We start from the raw sequence: 20208 nt of genomic DNA, 5'->3' as shown, positions 1-20208 counted from the left end.
TTACCCACTGGATATCACTTCTTGTATGTTTCACGGGCGCCAAAACGTCAGCATATTCAAAACAGAACTCAGCCTCTTCCTTCTGTGACCTGACCTTCCATCTGTGTTTCCTAAACAGGGCATGATGTCATTATCTCTAGACAGCCTAAGCCAGAGTCCTGGATCCCGAGATCCCCATCCCCTAATCCAGTCATCACCACATGATTTACTGTACTTATTGAATATATCTGGATAACACCCACTTCTTTCTACTGCCACATGCTCAGATCCAATTATCTGTTCTGGGCTCTGACAGTATTTTCCTGGCTGGCCTCTGCCTTCACTGTTGCCCCTCTCTAGACCATTCTGCAATACAACAGAGGAATCTTTCAGAAGTACAAACGTGATCATGGAACTCCTCCCTTAAAGCCTTTCCATAGCTCCCCATTGCCCTTAGAAGGTCTACACTCTATAACAGCTTTTTACAAATCTTCCTGATGTCTCTATTTTTCTATTGTGTCCTCCACACTCCTGCCCTAAGCTCCTGATCCAAATGAACTCATAGCTCTCAAAGAGCTCCCTGTTAATCTGGGCCCTAACGTGATGGCCTCTATTCTAGAACCCTACTCTCTTCTCTTCTTCCCCTTCATAGAAACTTCAACTCCTCAAGTCTTAGCTCACTATCCCTTTGTCTAAAAATCAGTTCTCAAGACTAAGTAGGGCCCCTCCATAACGTCCTGTGCTTACATATCTGTAGCACTGTCCACTCTGTATTACGGATTGCTTGTTTATGTGCTGCCCTATTATGCAATATGCTCCTTAAGGGCAGGGACTGTTCCTCGGTCACTGGCACATAGTAGGCTGCCAATAAACCTTTATACAATGAATGAATGAATGAATGAATGAAATAAGATAGAGGCTGGGACCTTATATGCAAGGCAAAGGAGTTTGGATTTTATCCAGACTTCATACTTCTATTATGTTCTTATCATAGTCAGCCTTACATTGAAGTAGTTACTTGTGATGTGATGATTACTTCCAATAGACTGTGAGCCCCTGGAAGGCAAGGAGTATGTCTTATTAATTTTCGTATTTTTCTTACTTAAAACAGTGCTTTGTACTTAGAGGGCACTCTGTCAATTGATGGTGCCAATAATTTTGATATTAAGTAAGTCATGAGTGACTTTTGAGAGGTTTACAATAGTGACGTATATTGGGGGTGATGTAAGGGAACTAAGGGAAAGTTTAATTTTAAAAGAGACAATTCATTCCCCATTAAAGGGAACCAAAGTTCCTTGGAAGAATGACTGATTCTAGGTCTGGGGTAGGAAATATACAAATGAGTGTGAAATAGCTTGTGGCAGAATGCAAAGAGTAACAGGGCTCAAACTAAAGGACACAGGAGCCCACATGAAGGGCATCCTGATAGCCAAAGATGGAACAAATCAAGAAACAGAAAAAATAATGAATGAGATGGTTAAAACATAACGAATATATAAAAATTCCAAAATGTATAATGATGCATCATAGAGAGAAAGTCCTCCCTCCTACCCTCCCCCACCAAGTTAAGAAATAAAAATGTACTGAACTCCGTTAGAAGTCAATAGGGCACTAATTTATTTTTCTGCAAATCAGCAAACAAATGGAAAGAATTAAGCATTTATCCTGCCTTTCCCGCATAGACTGTAATTAGTTCAGGGTAACCAAGTAGCCCAAGTTGATGAGAGCAAATTCCATTTTACAGAATTCCAGCTAATGAATGTGGGAGGTTTAACAGAATTAGAAAGCTACCATTTTTTAACCTCTGATGAAATAATAGATTCATGCAAAGATCCTCAGTGGATGGAACCATCAGACAGAAAGGTGAAGTGGAATTTCAAAATGGAGGGATCATGTAAATAACTAAACACTGATCAGTCTTAGAATCACTTAAGTGGGATGCTATAATGGAGCACTTAAAAATTATAAAATGCCTCATTATTTGATGTAACATGGAACACATAGCACCACCTATGACATATCTTTGTTCAAACAATTAAACTGGAATCTGACTTAAAAGTGTGGGTGTGGGGCTTCCCTGGTGGCGCAGTGGTTGGGAGTCCGCCTGCCAATGCAGGGGATGCGGGTTCGTGCCCCATTTCGGGAAGATCCCACATGCCGCGGAGCGGCTGGGCCCGTGAGCCATGGGCACTGAGCCTGCGCGTCAGGAGCCTGTGCTCCGTAACAGGAGAGGCCGCAGCAGTGAGAGGCCCGCGTACCGCAAAAAAAGAAAAAAAAAAAAAAAGTGTGGGTGTGTCAGCCTTGAGAAGGAATGAAATTCTGATACATGTGACAACATGGATGAGGCTTGAAGAAATTATGCTAAGTTAAATAAGCCAGTAGTCACTGGCATTTTTCACAGAACTAGAACAAAAAATTTTGCAATTTGTATGGAAACACAAAAGACCCCGAATAGCCAAAGCAATCTTGAGAACGAAAGAAGGAACTGGAGGAATCAGGCTCCCAGACTTCAGACTATACTACAAAGCTACAGTTATCAAGACGGTATGGTACTGGCACAAAAACAGAAAGATAGATCAATGGAACAGGATAGAAAGCCCAGAGATAAACCCACGCATATATGGTCACCTTATCTTTGACAAAGGAGGCAGAAATGTACAGTGGAGAAAGGACAGCCTATTCAATAAGTGGTGCTGGGAAAACTGGACAGCTACATGTAAAAGTATGAGATTAGATCACTCCCTAACACCATACACAAAAATAAGCTCAAAATGGATTAAAGACCTAAATGTAAGGCCAGAAACTATCAAACTCTTAGAGGAAAACATAGGCAGAACACTCTATGACATAAATCACAGCAAGGTCCTTTTTGACCCACCTCCTAGAGAAATGGAAATAAAAACAAAAGTAAACAAATGGGACCTAATGAAACTTAAAAGCTTTTGCGCAGCAAAGGAAACCATAAACAAGACCAAAAGACAACCCTCAGAATGGGAGAAAATATTTGCAAATGAAGCAATGGACAAAGGATTAATCTCCAAAATTTATAAGCAGCTCATGCAGCTTAATAACAAAAAAACAAACAACCCAATCCAAAAATGGGCAGAAGACCTAAATAGACATTTCTCCAAAGAAGATATACAGAGTGCCAACAAACACATGAAAGAATGCTCAACATCACTAATCATGAGAGAAATGCAAATCAAAACTACAATGAGATATCATCTCACACCAGTCAGAATGGCCATCATCAAAAAATCTAGAAACAATAAATGCTGGAGAGGGTGTGGAGAAAAGGGAACCCTTTTACACTGTTGGTGGGAATGTAAATTGATACAGCCACTGTGGAGAACAGTATGGAGGTTCCTTAAAAAGCTACAAATAGAACTACCATATGACCCAGCAATCCCACTACTGGGCATATACCCTGAGAAAACCATAATTCAAAAAGGGTCATGTACCAAAATGTTCATTGCAGCTCTATTTACAATAGCCCAGAGATGGAAACAACCTAAGTGTCCATCATCGGATGAATGGATAAAGAAGATGTGGCACATATATACAATGGAATGTTACTCAGCCATAAAAAGAGACGAAATTGAGCTATTTGTAATGAGGTGAATAGACCTAGAGTCTGTCATACAGAGTGAAGTAAGTCAGAAAGAGAGAGACAAATACCGTATGCTAACACATATATATGGAATTAAAAAAAAAAAAATGTCATGAAAAACCTAGGGGTGAAACAGGAATAAAGACACAGACTTACTAGAGAATGGACTTGAGGCTATGGGGAGGGGGAAGGGTAAACGGTGACAAAGCGATAAAGAGACATGGACATATATACACTACCAAACGTAAGGTAGATAGCTAGTGGGAAGCAGCCGCATAGCACAGAGAGATCAGCTCGGTGCTTTGTGACCGCCTGGAGGGGTGGGATAGGGAGGGTGGGAGGGAGGGAGACGGAAGCGGGAAGAGATATGGGAATATATGTATATATATAACTGATTCATTTTGTTGTGAAGCTGAAACTAACATACCATTGTAAAGCAATTATACTCCAATAAAGATGTTAAAAAAAAAAAAGAGTCATGTACCAAAATGTTCATTGCAGCTCTATTTACAATAGCCCAGAGATGGAAACAACCTAAGTGTCCATCATCGGATGAATGGATAAAGAAGATGTGGCACATATATACAATGGAATATTACTCAGCCATAAAAAGAGACGAAATTGAGCTATTTGTAATGAGGTGGATAGACCTAGAGTCTGTCATACAGAGTGAAGTAAGTAAGAAAGAGAGAGACAAATACCGTATGCTAACACATATATATGGAATTTAAAAAAAAAAATGTCATGAAAAACCTAGGGGTGAAACAGGAATAAAGACACAGACTTACTAGAGAATGGACTTGAGACTATGGGGAGGGGGAAGGGTAAACGGTGACAAAGCGATAAAGAGGCATGGACATATATACACTACCAAAAGTAAGGTAGTTAGCTAGTGGGAAGCAGCCGCATAGCACAGGGAGATCAGCTCGGTGCTTTGTGACCGCCTGGAGGGGTGGGATAGGGAGGGTGGGAGGGAGGGAGTCGCAAGCGGGAAGAGATATGGGAATATATGTATATGTGTAACTGATTCATTTTGTTGTGAAGCTGAGACTGACATACCATTGTAAAGCAATTATACTCCAATAAAGATGTTAAAAAAAAAATAAGCCAGTAGTAAAAGGACAAATATTATATGGTTCCACTTATATGAGGCACCTAGAATAGGCAAATTCACAGAAACAGAAAGCAGAATATAGGTTACCAGGAGCCATGGAGAGACAGGAATGGAGACATTGTTTAATGGATGCAGAGTTTCTGTTTGGGAAGATGAAAAAGTTCTGGAAATGGATAGTAGTGATGATTGCACAACATTGTGAATGCACTTAATGCCGTTGAATTGTACACCTGAAAATGGTTAAAATGGTAAATTTTAGGTTATGTATATTTTATCTCAAAATTTTAAAAGGTGTGTGTGTGTGTGTGTGTAAGGGAATAGATAAAACAAGACTGGCAAAATGTTGAAAATTACTGAAGCTAAGTGATGGGTATGTGAGGGTTTCTTATAAGACTTTCTCCATTTTTGTGTATGTTTGAAAATTTCCATAGTAGAAGTTTTTAAAAGATCTAAGAAACATAGCAAACAAATATAGCAATTATCTTATTTAGATCTTGGTTTTAATGAACCAAATATAAAAAGGCATTTTTAAGACAAGAGAGAACATTTGAATATGGACTAGGTATTAGACAATACCATAGAATTATTGATAGGTTTGTTGGTGTGATAATGATGATTTTGCAAGGAAATGTTCCAGTTATTTCGAGATACGTTCTGAGTTATGTAGGGGTTAAATAGCATACTGTTTGGGATTTCCTTTTTTAAAATTAATTAATTTGGCTGTGCCGGGTCTTAGCTGCGGCACTCGGGATCTTCGTTGCAGCATGCAGGCTCTAGTTCCCCAACCAGGGATGGAACCCGGGCCCCCTGAATTGGGAGTGTGGAGTCTTAACCACTGGACCACCAGGGAAGTCCTGGGATTTCTTTTTCTTTCTTTTTTTAAAATTTATTTTATTTTTGGCTGCGTTGGGTCTTCGTTGCCGCATGTGGGCTTTCTCTAGATGCGGTGAGTCGGGGCTACTCTTTGTTGCGATGCACGAGCTTCTCATTGCAGTGGCTTCTCTTGTTACGGAGCACAGGGTCTAGGTGCACAGGCTTCAGTAGTTGAGGCTCGCGGGTTCTAGAGCGCAGGCTCAGTAATTGTGGCGCACAGGCTTAGTTGCTCCGCGGCATGTGGGATCTTCCCGGACCAGGGCTTGAACCTGTGTCCCCTGCATTGGCAGGCGGATTCTTAACCACTGCACCACCAGGGAAGCCCAGTCCCGGGATCTCTTTTTTTTAAAGATGATTATACAGATAGCTTAGAATTTCTACATGTTTTCTTATGTTTATTCTAAAAAAAAAGTATCAGTTTTAATTTTGGTACTATATTATGTAAAGTGATTTTAAAGCTAATTGTATAATAAAAACAGGCTCTTACTTTGTGTGGCTTGAAATTTATCCCTGAAGGCAAGGAGGGTTCTGCCACTATCCTGACTCAGGAAAAGCATATTTCTTGTAAAGTTAATTTCTGAAGGCAACATGTTTAAAGTGTAGTAATTTAATGCACCATGAAGGATGCAAATATATGCACAAGATACATAGGAAATAGTCTGTGCCTACAAGGCACCTTCAGTTTATTAATTAATTTATTTATTTTTGCTGTGTTGTGTCTTCGTTTCTGTGTGAGGGCTTTCTCTAGTTGTGGCAAGCGGGGGCCACTCTTCATCGCAGTGCCCGGGCCTCTCACTATCGCGGCCTCTCTTGTTGCGGAGCACAGGCTCCAGACGCGCGGGCTCAGTAGTTGTGGCTCACGGGCCCAGCCGCTCTGCGGCATGTGGGATCCTCCCAGAGCAGGGCTCGAACCCGTGTCCCCTGCATCAGCAGGCAGATTCTCAAGCACTGTGCCACCAGGGAAGTCCTTCAGTTTAAAAGAAGTAAATATTCTTTGGGTTTTCAAATTAGGATTTTGTCACAGTTGTGAGTTCTGTAATCTGACCATTGTGAACATATACACAGAGCTTCTGAGATAATGTATGAAAAACCATACCAGCTGTAAAGCATTATTCAAATGTAAGGTATTACTGATAATAAATGTCTGGAAAAATGAAAAAAATAGTAAAAATAGAGCTTATCATCAAATCAGTAATCCTCCTGCTACATTATTTGCGTGAATTTATGTTTTCTAGCTCATGAAAATACAGAATATCTGTTAACATTAATGTAAAATTTCCTCTTATTCCTAAGTTGAATAATGGATTCTTCTGGCCTAGACTTTTTCTTTTTTTCTTTCTTTTATGCGGTACGCGGGCCTCTCACTGTTGTGGCCTCTCCCGTTGCGGAGCACAGGCTCCGGACGCGCAGGCTCAGCGGCCATGGCTCACGGGCCCAGCTGCTCCGCGGCATGTGGGATCTTCCCGGACCGGGGCACGAACCCGTGTCCCCTGCATCGGCAGGCAGACCCTCAACCACTGCGTCACCAGGGAAGCCCTAGACTTTTTCTTATTTAAATTAGTCAAAGAAAGTTTGTCATCTGTGTAAAAGCAAACATTCTCTGAATGTTCAGAGAAACTGTGATTATCCATAACTTCTCTGTAGAAATATAGGCTACTGAATCTAACTTGAATTTATGAGGTATATGAGACCTCAATTTATATATTAATTGATTTTTAGTATGAAGAGATTAGTGTGCTTTTTCTTATGAAATTTGTTTTGACCTTTTCGAAAAAACTATAGTTCGATATTATTATAATCTTTTGGCACCTATGATAGCATAGGTGCCAAAAGATAAAAACAGTTCCTTTCTACATGGGTCTTAGCAAATTGCTGACTCCTAACGGAAAAAACTGGAAAATCAATTTCTAAATAATTGTGCTGATATTGTATTTTTTCTGGGCTTTTGCTTTTCTAAGCTCATTTCTTTGTGAAAACTACATTTCTGCTGTTTTTTGGAATTCTCAGAGAATAGAGGGATTTTATGGGTTGTTTTTTTTTTTAACATCTTTATTGGAGTATGATTGCTTTACAATAGTGTGTTAGTTTCTGCTTTATAACAAAGTGAATCAGCTATACATATACATATATCCCCATATCTCCTCTCTCTTGCGTCTCCCTCCCTCCCACCTCCCTATCCCACCCCTCTAGGTGGTCACGAAGCACCGAGCTGATCTCCCTGTGCTATGCAGCTGCTTCCCACTAGCTATCTATTTTACATTTGGTAGTGTATATATGTCCATGCCACTCTCTCACTTAGTCCCAGCTTACCCTTCCCACTCCCCTATGGTTATTTTTCAAATGAAACGTGGCAGTAGTTAGAAATGGATGTATAGGGAAGCAAGATCTCAAAGCTTACTCCTCTGTTATTTAGATAACATTTATTAAACACTTACTGTGTGCTAAGCGCATGAAGTAACTAAAGTATCAAAAGAGCACAATGGGATAGGTACTATCATCATCCCCATTTTACATATGAGGAAACTGAGGCACAGAAAGACTAAGAAACTTGCCCATGGTAGTTACTTAGAGGAACAGGGGCAGATCTAGTATATTGATCAGCCTGTCTGACACTGCCCCTATGCTCATAATCATGTTCTTCTGCCTTCATGACTGTTATCACTGAATTCTTTCATTTTTTTAACTCAAGTTCAGCTGATTTACAATATTATATGTTTCAGGTGTACAACATAGTGATTCATAATTTTTAATGATTATACTCCATTTATAGTTATTATAAAAATTGGCTATATTCCCTGTGCTGTACAATATATCCTTGTAGCTTATTTATTTTTAATATTTTATTTATTTATTTATCTATTTATTTATTTTGGCTGCACCGGGTCTTAGTTGAGGCACGTGGGATCTTTTAGTTGTAGCATGCAGACTTCTTAGTTGTGGCATGCAAACTCTTAGTTGCGGCATGAGAACTCTTAGTTGCGGCATGCATGCGGGATCTAGTTCCCCGACCAGGGATCGAGCCCAGGCCCCCTGCATTGGGAGCATGGAGTCTTACCCACTGGACCACCAGGGAAGTCTCTATTTATTTTATTTTATTTTTTATAAATTTATTTATTGATTGATTGATTTTTGGCTGCGTTGGGTCTTTGTTGCTGTGTGCGGGCTTTCTCTAGTTGCAGCGAGCGGGGGCTACTCTTCGTTGCGGTGTGCGGGCTTCTCATTGCGGTGGCTTCTCTTGTTGCAGAGCACGGGCTCCAGGCGCGCAGTCTTCAGAAACTGTGGCACTTGGGCTCAGCAGTTGTGGCTCGCAGCCTCTAGAGCGCAGGCTCAGTAGTTGTGGCACATGGGCTTAGCTGCTCCGTGGCATGTGGGATCTTCCCAGGCCAGTGCTTGAACCCATGTCCTCTCCATTGGCAGGTGGATTCTTAACCACTGCACCACCAGGGAAGTCCCCCTATTTATTTTATATATAGTAGTTTGTACCTCTTAATGCCCTACCTCCAGCTTGCCTCTCTCCCCTTCCCTCTCTTCACTGGTAACCACTAGTTTGTTTTCTAGATCTGTGAGTCTGTTTCTTTTTTGTTATATACACTAGTTTGTTGTATTTTTTAGATTCCACATATATGTGATATCATACAGTATTTACCTTTTTCTATCTGACTTATTTCAATTAGCATAATGCCCTCCAAGTCCATCCATGTTGCTGCAAATGGCAAAATTTCATTCTTTTTTATGGCTGAGTAGTATTCCATTGTGTATGTATACCACACCTTCTTTATCCATTCATCTGCTGATGGGTACTTAGGTTGCTTACATATGTTGGCCATTGTAAATAATGCTGCTATGTACATTGGGGTGCATGTCTCTTTTCGAATTAGTATTTTCATTTTTTTTCAGATAAGTACCCAGGAGTGGAATTGCTGGGTCATATGGTAGCTCTGTTTTTAGTTTTTTGAGAAACCTCTATACTGTTTTCCATAGTGGCTGTCCCAATTTACAGTCCCACTAACAGTGTACAGAGGTTCCCTTTTTTCCCACATCCTTGCCAACATTTGTTATTTGTGGTCTTTTTGATGGCTAAGACTGAATTCTTAACGATCATCTCCTCCAGTATCTCCACTAGAAAAGAGACTTGTTTTCAGGAAGTTTAAATTTTTGCGTTAATAAGAGAGGTTCATTGATTGCATAGAGGAGAGCATCTTAGAATTTTTTTAAATAAAGGGGCAAGGAGTGGGCAAGAACCAAGATTCCATGTGGCATTACTGGAATAAATGGCTGGTATCAAGATTTGTGGAATAAGTGGTAAAAATATTTTTACTTCAAGTCAGAAATTCTAAGACATTTCCATCAACCTACATATGTTCTGTTACTGTTACTTTGCACCCTGCTTCTCTGAATCACTGGTTGTGTTAGCTTGGACAGGCTACTTAACCTAACACCCTATAAATGCGATAGTAATTCCCAGCTCAGCCCTCCTAGTGACGCTGAATGAGCTAGCCCATGAAGAGAACCCAGGCCAGACCCCGCCATAGAGTCAGTGCTCAATTAAGTACAGGTTGTTATTATTGAGCACAGTGGGAGATGGAAACAATATCTAACCTGATAATGTGTTTTCAAGTTGCTGCAAATCCAAGGGGCCAGGACAAGTACACAAATAACTGCAATGGAGTGAAGTAGGATTAGTGTGGTGTAAGAAGTATGGAAAAAGTGCTATAGGAGAGGGTTCCCCATCATTGGTGGAATTAGGGAAAGCTCTGAGAAGAAGGTGTTAACTCGTTTCAGCTAAGCCAGCTTTTCCTGAAGTGTGGAACACACATGGGGCAGTAATGGAAGATGACTTCATGTGGTATTCTGACATGGCATGAAATAACTTTGAATTCCATGGTAAAAAATGATTCCCTTTTCCAATTCGTCTGACCTCATTAGGGAGAACCTCTTGGCTTGGTGCCAGTAGTGGCAGCTCTCGAACACATGCTCATGTGCCTTTTTGTCAAAGGGAGAGCAGACTTCAGGCTCAAAGTAGGGAGCATCTACTTAGAATTTTGTTGCTATTTTTAGTTACGTGCTATTTATAGCAAATGGTACTGGTTTTCCCATGTGAAGTAGTGATACAAAATTTTCTGTATAAAAAAATTTCTCTAAGAAAAAATGAGTTGATTTAAAGAAAAAATACTAAGCAAATAATATTACATATGACTCGTGGGTTATGGTAAATGGTATGAGAACAAACTCTGTGCTGGACTATGAAAGAGGGATGGAAGTTTACCAGGAACAATGAGAGTATTCATGATATGTACAGCTTGAGTAAAGGGGCATGGCAAAAAAGTATGTTTGGAGATTAATAAATGGTTCAATTTGGGAGGAGCAAGTTTCATGACTGATAAGTAACAAAGCTAGAAGTACAAAACTATATTAAATTCAGTTAGTAACAAAGTTTTACAGACCTAGCGATAATTGTTGATATTCCTCAACTGCTGTTTATCATTTTTTCCATGGAAAATTTTCTTTTCTTTCTGTATATCTGAGGAGAAAATTAAGCACTTCAGTCAACTTAAATCTGAACTTTTTCTTAAAGACAATACTTTGAGAAAGATACTTTGTTTAATTACAGAACTTAAAGTAGCAGCCCCGAAAAACTTCATTCTGAAAAGGCTTTTCTGGAAAGTAGTTGTTTTGTCTTATTTTTAATCTTTAAAGCTTGTTTTACCTGTTTATCAAATGCAGCATATTCAATCTTAAAGTAAAATATAAATAAATGTTGTATACTGATGCTGCATTTTAAAATGCTGATTAAATTTAATGCAATCATCTTGATGCCTGAAATGTTGTGATGGAATCGTTGTATATGGCGCGTTGGGGCCAGGGAGACAGAAGAGGGGAGAGCAGTAGGGAAAAGACAGTAGCTCACATGGGTTGGGTTAGCAGACACAAAAAAAGAGAGATCGAGGGGAAGCTCCTGGCATGCAAGAAGTATGAGTACAGACAGTGAGATGAGAAAGTACATTTCAAGAAGTCTTATGTGTATGTTCCCCTACAATAAAAATATAATTAAAAAGTTACTTTTCGGGCTTCCCTGGTGGCGCAGTGGTTGAGGATCTGCCTGCTAATGCAGGGGACACGGGTTTGAGCCCTGGTCTGGGAGGATCCCACATGCCGCGGAACAACTAGGCCCGTGAGCCACAACTGCTGAGCCTGCGCGTCTGGAGCCTGTGCTCCGCAACAAGAGAGGCCGCGATAGTGAGAGGCCCGCGCACCGCGATGATGAGTGGCCCCCGCTTGCCACAACTAGAGAAAGCCCTCGCACAGAAACGAAGACCCAACACAGCCATAAATAAATTAAAAAAAAAAAAAAAAAAAAAGTTACTTTTGAATGTAGGATTGTTATTTTTTAAAAGGTGACTCCTGGGAAGTCAAAGCAGTCTAGCTCCCACTTGGCAAGTTACACACTTACTCTGTAAGACTGACTTGTAGTCTCAGGTTCAGGTGAAGGTATTGAGAAGCCCAGGTGAGTACTGGTGCTGTGCTAATGAGACTCATTCTGGTTAGTGGTCTTATACATAGTTGCCACCTTTTTATTGCACAGTTGGGAAGTGCACAGCTTCCCCAGCCATACCTGACAGTCTTGGCCATTTCTTAGATTCTAAGTGCTTGACACATCTGATGACCAACTATCCTGGTTTACCTAGACTAGGATAACAAACTCTCCCAGTTTTCCTGGGACCGAGGAGGTTCATGGCACTTGGGACTTTTAGTGCAAAAGGTAGACCAGTCCCAAGCAAATTGGGATGGTTGATCACCCTAATTAGAGGGCAGAGTTGCTACAGAGAATAGAGTATCAACTGTCCCCAACAATGAGGTAGGTAAGGATGATGTAGTGCTGTATAATCAAAAATGCTTGAGCTAGATAGACACTGTTAGGAATACACCATCCAAGTTTTAACTAAAAGACTTCAGAGAATTATGGAAAATACAGGGACAGGCATCAACATGACTTACATATGGTTATGAAGAGTCCACATGGTTATGAAGAGTCCACATGGAAAGAGTCCACATGGAAAGTCCACATGGAAAAGAAATTGGTATTATCTCCCACCCAAATAAACCTCTCCAGTCCAACCTACATGGTGTCTACTCATCTATAACACTGATTGTGAGGACTTTGCTTCCTAAAAAACTTCTTGAGGTTCTCCTTATTAAGTACAAGCACTTTGGCTTTGGCATTTAAGGCTCTCCACTACTGACCTCTTGTCACAGATTCCAAGTTTGGACAGGCATGGCCTTTATTTTAGCAGGGTGGGTTATCAGGAAGGGGCCAACATCTGCATAGGGCAGCCACTGGGAAAACGAATCCAGCTGTAGATGCTAAGGGAGAAGGCACAGTGCCCAAGGACGAGAGTGATCTCTACAAAGAGAATGTGCAAATTGAGAACTATCAGGGCATTATAGCATGTGGGTGGATTACACCCAGATGTCTGCATAAACATTTGGCACCAGGAAGACCTGCATGTTCAGGATTTGGGAACAGGGCCTTCATGGAATGTGGAGTTGGGGGGAGTAGCAACGATACAAAGTCAAGAGTAAAGTCAGTAGCTGGGAAAGGACTGGCAAAGGACTTAGCTCAGGGCCCAAAGAAGAGGGCCACCTAGACAACCTGGACACAATCAGGGGATTGATTTAAAGCAGATGTCTAGGCAGGAGAACGGAGCTACCACCTAAGGGTTAGACTCGGAAGAAGGGTGTCGATGCTGAATACCAGAATGTTGGTCTTAAGCGTCTCCAATCTTAAAACAGGCCTGAAGCAGGTGGCCTCGGCTGTGGAGGAAAAGAGGGATGCAGAGAAAGGGAATAAAACCAGGTCTAGCCCGCTCAACCCACCACTTCACCACTCTCACCTCTTTTCTGTAAAAGCTTGAACCATGTGAAATGATTGGAACACCCTGCCCTTCCCAGCCCCTCCACGTTTTCCCCTACTATTGCTTTCTCTAGGATACTCTTTCCATTTTCTCCTGTTAAAATCCTACCCATTCATTCTCCAAGGCTCATCTCAAATGCTGTTCTTCTGCCTTTCCTCAATGGAGAACTTTGGTATCTTCCTCTTTTTGATCTGTTATGGCAGTTCTGTGCCTTAGAACTCTCCTTGATATTTTATAATCTGCACTGTTCAATAAAGTAGCCACCTAGCCACACGCGGCTATTAAGCACTTGAACGTGGCTAGTGACCAAGGAAGTGAAACATTAATTTTATTCAGTTTTAGTCCATTTAAATGTAAATAACCACATGTGGCTAGCGGCTTCTGTATTGGACAATGCAGCTCTACAGCATCTCCCATAGTACTTTCTCTTTAACGATTCAATAAACATTTATGGCATGCCTATTCTGTGCTTGTAGCAATAGGCACTAGAAATGCAACCATGGCTAAGACACAGTCCCTACCCTCAGGAATTAGCACAGACATTCTCCCTTTTGCTTGGTATATATTTGTTATTTACCATAGTATTCTATAAGCTTCTTCAGGACAGGCATGTGTCATACTCATCTTTGTATTCTCCCTAAGGCCTAACATAATGCCTGCCTATATCAGGTTGCACAATCAATTCATAATAAATTGAAATTTTATTCTCTTGTGAAAAATTAACCTGATTGGAAGTGTAGGAGTAAAGCATTCATGTTCTGCTTCTTACTTGAAAATTCTGCAGCCGTTCTTTAATGTAATATCCTTAGATAGACTACAATAGAAGATCTTCTAATTTAGTTGTCAAAAATGAAAGGTCAGGGGGCTCCCCTGGTGGCGCAGTGGTTGGGAGTCCGCCTGCCGATGCAGGGGACGCGGGCTCGTGCCCCGGTCCGGGAGGATCCCACATGCCGCGGAGCGGCTGGGCCCGTGGGCCATGGCCGCTGAGCCTGCGCGTCTGGAGCCTGTGCTCCGCAGCGGGAGAGGCCACAGCGGTGAGAGGCCCGCGTACCGCAAAAAAAAAAAAAAAAAAGAAAGGTCAAAGTGAATAGAGAGGGAAATAAAAGGCACATGGGTAGTCTTCCTGTTTGGGGTCTTTCCCTACTTCAGTGGAGTACGTTGTGTCCCTCAGAGCTGGTAGCCTTATGTTCTCTCTCTAACCTGCAACCAAAATCTAGTCTCATATTCATTTACACAGAGTTAACAAATATGACTAGTAAAACTCAACATTTTAATCTTCTTTTACGAGCTCTTTTATTTAAATGGTTATCATAGCCTTAAGCTAAAGCAGTGTTTTTTTCCAACTTTGTTCTGGGCTCCCTGCAGAATGTAAGTTTATGTGAAGCTCCCTTAAGAACCCACACTGGGGTGGGGAAATTAGAGGCAGCTTTAATTTTTGGTTCTTGGGTAAGAGGATGGGAAATTATACATATATATTTAAAAATTATAATAGGGGCTTCCCTGGTGGCGCAGTGGTTGAGAGTCCGCCTGCCGATGCAGGGGATGTGGGTTCGTGCCCTGGTCCGGGAGGATCCCACATGCCGCGGAGCGGCTGGGCCCGTGAGCCATGGCCGCTGAGCCTGCGCGTCCGGAGCCTGTGCTCCGCAACGGGAGAGGGCACAACAGTGAGAGGCCCGCGTACCGCAAAAATAAATAAATAAATAAAGTTAATATAATGAATAACTATAGGCATATTCTTATAATTAATAATACAATTATTATAATCATATAATAAACAATATAATATTATATAATCATAATATATACAGTTGACCCTTGAACAACATTAGTTTGAACTGCTTGGGTCCACTTATATGTTGATTTTTTCAATAGTAAATACTAAACTACTACACGATCATGGTTAGTTAAATCCAAGGTGTGGAACCGCAGATATGGAGGGCTGACTGTAAGTTATACTCACATCTCGTGTTGTTCAAGGGTCAAATGTTTATCGTTTTCCCTTTTAAAAATCAACTTCATTGGGGTATAATTTTCCTCTGTAGGTAATTTTTATTCTTCAATTTTATTACAAGAAAAATTTTAAATTACGAGAACACTTTTGTACAGGTTGACTAAACTGCAAGCTTTAGGAGTACAGACACCATGTCCAGTTTGTCAGTTTTGCTTAAGGTGTTATTCTCATTACTTAGCATAGTACCTGCCACATGGCTGCAATCAATAGTTACCTGTTCAATGAATGAATGAAAGAGTTCTCTAGACATGTTATTTCCCAACCATTCTTTTTTTCTTCATGACGTTTTTTTTTCTTCAGTTTTTAAAAACTATGGTGAAATACATATAACATAAAATTTACCATCTTAACCATTTTTAAGTGTCTAGTTCAGTGTTAGGCACTCATGTTGTATATCTATCACCACCATCCTTCTGCAGAACTCTTTCCATCTTACAAAACTGAAACTATATTCATTAAACAACAACACCCCATTTCCCCTTCCCCCCAGCCCCTGGCAACCACCATTCCTCTTTGCGCCTCTATGAGTTTGACTATTCTAAATAGCTCATGTAAGAGGAATTATACAGCATTTGTCATTTTGTGACTGGCTTATCTCACTTGGCATGATGTCTTCCAGATTCATTGATGTTAGAGTATACATCAGAATTTCCTTCATTTTAAGGTTGAATAATATTTCAGGTATGTAATACCACATGTTATTTATCCATTCATCCATTGATTAGCACTTGGGTTGCTTCCACATTTTAGCTACTGTGAATAATGCTGTTATGAACATGGGTGTGTAAGTATCTCTTTGAGACCCTGCTTTTAATTCTTTTGGGAGTATAGTTGGAAGCAGAATTGCTAAATCATATGGTAATTCTATTTTTAATTTTTTGAGGCACCGCCATACTGCTTTTCACAGCAGCTATACCATTTTACATTCCCACCAACAGTGCATAAGGGCTCCAGTTTTTCCACATCCTTGTTATTTACTGATTTTTTTTTTTTTTTTGCGGTACGCAGGCCTCTCACTGTTGTGGCCTCTCCCATTGCGGAGCACAGGCTCCGGACGCGCAGGCTCAGCGGCCATGGCTCACGGGCCCAGCTGCTCCGCGGCATGCGGGATCTTCCCGGGTCGGGGCAGGAACCCGTATCCCCTGTATCGGCAGGCGGACTCTCAACCACTGCGCCACCAGGGAAGCCCTTTACTGATTTTTTGATAGTAGCCATTCTAATGGGTGTTGGGGGTACCTAATAGTTTTGATTTGCATTTCCCTAATGATTAGTGATGTTGAGCATTTTTTCCCATGCTTATTGGCAATTTGTATATCTTCTTTGGAGAAATACTGGCGTCCAATTTACATATAATAAAGCGCACATATTTTTGAGTGCATTGTAAAGAGTTTTAACAAATGTATATATCTGTATAAACACCACCCCAGTCAAGACTGAGAACATTTCTATCACCCCTTAGGGCTACCTCGTGCCCTCTGGCAGTCAGTTTCCTCTGACCCCTGGCCTCAGGCAACTATTGTACTTTCCCTCGTCATAGATTAGTTTTGCCTGTCCTAGAATTCCACTTACATGGAATTGTACACTATGCACACTTTTGTGTTTGGCTTCTTTTGACATAATATTTTTGAGACTCTTTCATGTTGTTGCTGGTAGGCAGAAGATATTTTATAAGTGAAAATTCCTGAACCACTGAGCGGTGGGAGATCACAATAATAACTGACATTTATTAAGCACATACAATATGTTGAGTACTGTTCAGGCTTTACAAATAATATCTTACTTAATCCTAACATCAACCTCATGAGGTGATTCTATTAATCCCATTTTAGAGATGAAAAGTCACAGAATGTATAAGTAATCTGCCAGATGTCCTACAGCTACCCAGCGGCAGAGCTGGTATTTGAACTCAAAGAACCTGGCTCCAGAGTCAGCGTGTAAAGTTACCACCCTCTGCAACGCCAGCACTCCTGAGAGGGCCAAGGTGTACGTCCTGCTCCTTTTGTCCTTCCCTCTTTCCACTTGCCGTCCTCAGCCTCTTCTGAGCACACATATACCTGTCTAAACGAAGAGTCTAAGTTGCCACTAGTAAACGAAAGTGTAAGGCCAACTGGCCCGAGGCAGGGGAACACAATCAGATTCACAGGTTGCATCAGACCGAAATTCTCCGGACCACCCAGTTCCAGAAACTGACCTGGGGACTTTGCACCCGGCCCAGCCTTCCCGCCTTTCGAGGGGCGGGACTAACGGTCCCCCAGGATACCCGAAAAGACCACCAAATAAGGAATACCCTGCGCCCTCCCAGATTCACCACACCCCTTTCCCTTCTTCCCCTATAAAATCTTGCCCAACCCATGCGACTTCTCTGGCCCCTTTCTCTCGGACCAGTGAACCTCGCCCGGGAGCGCTCCCTAATAAAGCTCACTTGAAGCTTTCCTCTGTTTCGCGGTGCCGTTTGTTAAGATCCGACCTTACAGAAAGTGCTGGGGAAAAAATGAACAGTAGAGGAATAGAAAAGAGAAGCAATTATATCCAATTCTCATTAGTACCAACTTGCCTGATTTCATGGGCCTGTGCTTATTTTCATGCTCAATTATCTCATGAGACTGGATAGGAACACAAAAAAAACTGGTTCCCACACTCTTAAGTCAGTGTTTATTTTGGCAGAAGTGGCAATCTACATTTCCACTGTATTAACAGAAGTATTAAAATCATTCTGCACCATCTTCATGGGCTATACCACTGCTGTACATTTGTTTCTGAATTAGTAAACAGTTTTAAATGAGTGCTTTTCTAGCCATTATTTCATTATGTCCTCATAAAGGCCAAATAACTTTGGAAAGGCAGGAAATATAGCGGCCCCCATTTAATATCATTATTCCAAGGTGACTGAATGACTGGCCTAACGTTATACACCTACTTCTGGATGATCTTCACTATTAATAGTGAAGCTTGGCCTAGAAGGCATCTCTCAGCGTCACCCACTAGGTTTTAGCTCTGGCTCTGTTCACCAGGACAATGGTCTTCTGGTTGTAAGTAAATTTTCAATTTGGGTTATGCTAGTGTTAATGAGAGAGAATGTAAATCACTTTCTCCCTAATTGAAGAACAAATCATTTCTTCTTATTTTTATTATGTAAGAATTGAGAGTTTTGCCAACAGATACCTTAATTACCGTCTTCTTTCCTGCTTGCTTTCACAGACCAGTGACCTTTTTTATTTCCTAGTAAACAAACTTCATGAGTACTTGCCAGAGTCTAGGGATAAGAATGCACATCAGAATAAAAGCCAAAGTGTTGGTGAGCTGCTGTAAGTACTAACTGGATAATCGTAGATACTTTTTCCCTACGATGTTCAAGATAAATGGAAGGCACTGGGCAAAATATATACCGTATTAATGATTAATAGGGCAGCAAGTTTTGCTTCACATAGATTTTTTAAAAACAGCATTTATTTTGTTCTAATTGTATAGTTAAAGAAAAACTACACAAGAAACTAGTAATACTGGCTGTCCCAAAAGGGAAAAAAATGAGTGTATGAATAAAAGACACCTTTCACTGTATTCCCTTTTTTACCTTTGAAATTTTGAGCCAGAAATTACTACTTGAAACAGTTAAAATTATTAAATGTAGTTTAAAAATAGTGTGATTATCATTAAAACTTTGCAAAAAATAAGTGCAAAAATCAATATGTAAATGACTTTTAATCCTGACATGCACCTATTAATTCATTCATTCAACAAATATTTTTGAGTGCTTACTATGTAGCAGTCACAGAGTAGACACTCAACCAATGTTGGCAATTTAACTTACAGAATTTCCTTCCTATACTTTTTTCTACATGGCTATCTGAATGCAGTTCTATTGAGCATTACTGATTTTGTGGAATTCTTAACTTACAATGAAATCATGCCATTTCTGTGATTTTTTTTCTCTTTGTTTTCTAGGGCATGCATTGAAATTATACAGACTCTGGGACTGATGTTCAGAGAAACAGAAACTGAGGCATCACCCCTGAACACATTGGCAGCTAAGAAGTAAGGCCTTTTAAAAATTGAGACCTTGTAGTTGCAACCCATTAACTATTCTACTGAGTGTCTTCCAGAACTCAACTCTCTTGACTTCTCTGTTCAATCCCCTTGTAAATATATTAAACTCCTTTGTCTCACTTCCTTCTTTGATGAATAGATTAATTAACATACTGAGTTCTCTCTGATTATTGGGGGCACAAAGATTTTGTTAGCATAAGTTTATATTTTGTCATTGCCTGAAAAAGACCAAATGAACCATCATACGTTAAAAACGAGGGGGTCTCTATTAGAATTTTCTAGAGTACACTTTTATCCACATTGCAAAGGCAGGAACTATAGTAGCTCCCTTTAGTATATAATTGTGTGACCTTGGAGTGAATGACATTGGAGGGAAAGCTGTTGTAAGATACTCCAAGATATGTGGCCCAAAGAAGATAGAAATTTACGTCATTCTTACGTAACAGTCCCGAGTTAATAGCCATGCTTTTCCTCTACAAGATCAGCCAGAGACTTAGGTTCCCTCCTTTTTGTTGCTCTGCTATCTTCTATCATGCTATCTTTGTCCTCATGGTTAGCTGGCTAAATTGCTTGCTTTTATAACTCCCTGTGGGAATCGGGAAGAGAAGTAAAGGGCAAGCAACTTTCCGTTTTAAGCAAGGCGTATAAGACTTTTGCTTACCTT

General features: G+C 40.7%; 1 protein-coding gene across 1 annotated transcript in view; it reads left to right on the top strand.

The window, feature by feature from the left end:
* The window catches only part of LOC309968427 (uncharacterized protein C12orf56 homolog), a gene marked incomplete at both ends in the record, with an annotated part of 57195 nt that overhangs the window by 21361 nt on the left and 15626 nt on the right, over positions 1 to 20208 (top strand). Inside the window, 3 exon segments of the mRNA XM_082849686.1 lie at positions 11096 to 11240; positions 18699 to 18805; positions 19443 to 19532. Coding sequence (XP_082705812.1) covers positions 11096 to 11240; positions 18699 to 18805; positions 19443 to 19532 — 342 coding nt within the window.

The sequence above is a fragment of the Leucopleurus acutus genome, assembly GCF_964270905.1.
Source record: "Leucopleurus acutus genome assembly, chromosome: 11".
In the NCBI taxonomy this organism is placed as follows: Eukaryota; Metazoa; Chordata; class Mammalia; order Artiodactyla; family Delphinidae; genus Leucopleurus; species Leucopleurus acutus.
Note: the sequence above shows the minus strand (reverse complement) of the source record. Positions and strands in the feature narration are given on the sequence as shown.